The 2,112-nt window shown below is 39.8% G+C and overlaps 1 protein-coding gene across 1 annotated transcript; it reads right to left on the bottom strand.

The window, feature by feature from the left end:
* Positions 1 to 304: 304 nt before the first annotated feature.
* LOC113280831 lies at positions 305 to 1,444 on the bottom strand. The gene is made up of 4 exons (XM_026529410.1): positions 1,394 to 1,444; positions 935 to 1,303; positions 555 to 858; positions 305 to 459 (listed from the first exon to the last, which is right to left on the bottom strand). The coding sequence occupies exons 1-4, from the start codon at positions 1,439 to 1,441 to the stop codon at positions 305 to 307; spliced, it is 876 nt and encodes a 291-aa protein (XP_026385195.1). The 5' UTR covers positions 1,442 to 1,444.
* Between the last annotated feature and the right edge of the window lie 668 nt (positions 1,445 to 2,112).

Below are 2,112 nucleotides of genomic sequence, written 5' to 3'. Positions count from 1 at the left end.
TCTGAACGTCGCTTGGGGTACAATTTTTTTATAAATCTGATGGGATAGGTAGATAAATATAGGGATATGTAGATAAAAGGGTATCATTAGTATATTCGGGGGAATATAGAAGGACCTCCTTTTTTTAAAGATCATCCAATATAATAAATTTCATTTAATGATTATTATTTAAGTAATCTTTCTGACAAATGTGTCATTCATAGTCTGAAACTTCCATACAATAAAATGGATTTCATTTACTGATCATTTTTTAAGGTATTTTTCGTATACGTCATCCATATTTTGAAGCTTCCATACTTGTACTTTATTCCCCAAGCGGATGTTCAAAACCTGCCGCAATATCGGGATGCAAGCTCGTATTAACATTCACCATATGGTCCATGCCAGCTCGCTTTTGCTCCAGCCCTTGCATAACAGCAGCCATTTTCCCCTCTAATTCTTTGACCCTCTCCGAAACAGCTGCAGGACGCAGTGGGATCACTATTCAATTCTGGCGCCACCGTAAGGAAAAAAATTGGTTCAAAACAATACGCAGTAAATGAATAATTAAATACCTTGTTGCCCCTGATAAGCTTGCTCCCTCAATCGCATTTCTTTCTCTAAAAACACTTGGATTGAGCCTATTCGGGAGAAGAAAGCACGACTTTGTTGGTCTGCTTTTCTGCGGTCGTCCTCTAAAGATGCTAAGATTGTACCCAACTGGGAGCCTTGCTGCTCTGCTTTCCTGCGGTCCTCCCCTAAAGATGCTAAGATTGCAGCTAACTGGGAGCGCAGAACAGATACCTGATCCTCTGCTTCCGTAGCACGAATATTGTTATCAACCACTGCATCATAAGCCCACTTGGCACCAAGAGAAAACTGCAGCACAAACACATGACTATCAAACACATAAGACATAAAAAAACTTCTGAAACAGTATGGACAACAGGATTACCACTCCGCACTGATACTCGAAGTCTTCTGGTGATTGGATATCGGGGAACCATCCAGTTTGTGCATCTACGGCCTTTGCCACCGATTGTCTAAAGATAGAACTAAAATCAAGGCCATCAAACGCGGAAGAAAAATCCCGCTTAGATGAAGGATTGCTAGACGAAGCACGCCAAGGCTCTAAATGACTTAATGAATGCTGGGAAGTAACACCGGTAGGAAGGATAGGTTGATGCCGCTCCCCTTGAGACAACGGAACCGGAGGAACAAGAGCTGAACGGCTCGAACTCGGGTTTACCATTAAGGGATTAAATTGAATGCCCCTCATTGATGGGTTTCTTGCAGAATCAGAATACAGACGACGCCTTGAATGCTGGAAAAATCAAGAATTTAGTTCCAAGAAACAATTAAGTCTGCGAAGCAAAAATAATAGAAAAAGATTTAGAGATGAACTTTTACTTACAGAAGGGCCCTCAGTCAACTGGAATGGAGTATTCTCGTTATGCGCCATGGAGAATAATAGGGTATATAGAAATGGATGAACAGTGCAAAATATGTGAAACCAATAACAAAACTAGAATTGTGTTGTTGCTATGAAGAACACATGATATGCTGGGTGTATTTAAAAGGGGAGTTTTGACACTTATGGCATGTCATTGAAGTTTTAATAGGAGGCTAAAAGGAAAGAAACACTAATTATTTTGTTCAATGAATTTGGCTTCCAGATGCAGTTGGAAAATATTAATGGGTTGTTGGTAAAATATTCTTCCTATTTTGCAACATTAAGATTTTGTTTTCGAATGCACATAAATTGCAGTGAATTTTAAATTATGGATTCAAAATTTGGATTAATTGTTGCCCCCTTAACAGCTCTCGTTCCGACGGTCGGAACCAATTTCTTGATTAATAAACAGGCAGGTATTTTTGTGAAAAGGGGGTCAAGCAACTCAAAACCATCAACGGTAAAATACAAGATGCAACGCCCAAACACCAAAAGGTACCAAAAACAACGACCCAATATACAGAATAGCTCAAACTGGGGGCTAGGGTGGTGTCATTAGCCATACGATAAAACCAACCCGAGAAAGAAAGACAATAAATCACCAGAGATCGTCTTCATGCATTGGCACCACCACTACAATAAACACCATGGTCGCACCCTAATCAACATTATCAAATAAT

Source organism: Papaver somniferum, chromosome 5 (assembly GCF_003573695.1).
Source record: "Papaver somniferum cultivar HN1 chromosome 5, ASM357369v1, whole genome shotgun sequence".
Classification (NCBI taxonomy): Eukaryota; Viridiplantae; Streptophyta; class Magnoliopsida; order Ranunculales; family Papaveraceae; genus Papaver; species Papaver somniferum.
Note: the sequence above shows the minus strand (reverse complement) of the source record. Positions and strands in the feature narration are given on the sequence as shown.

Excerpts from the sequence above, each read along its gene's own strand:
- LOC113280831 (XM_026529410.1), bottom strand. The coding sequence starts at position 1,441 with ATGGCGCATAACGAGAATACTCCATTCCAGTTGACTGAGGGCCCTTCT. Across the intron at positions 859-934 it reads TCGAGTATCAGTGCGGAGTG|TTTTCTCTTGGTGCCAAGTG; the intron begins GTAATCCTGTTG and ends TTTGTGCTGCAG. Across the intron at positions 460-554 it reads AGCTTATCAGGGGCAACAAG|CTGTTTCGGAGAGGGTCAAA; the intron begins GTATTTAATTAT and ends TGCGTCCTGCAG.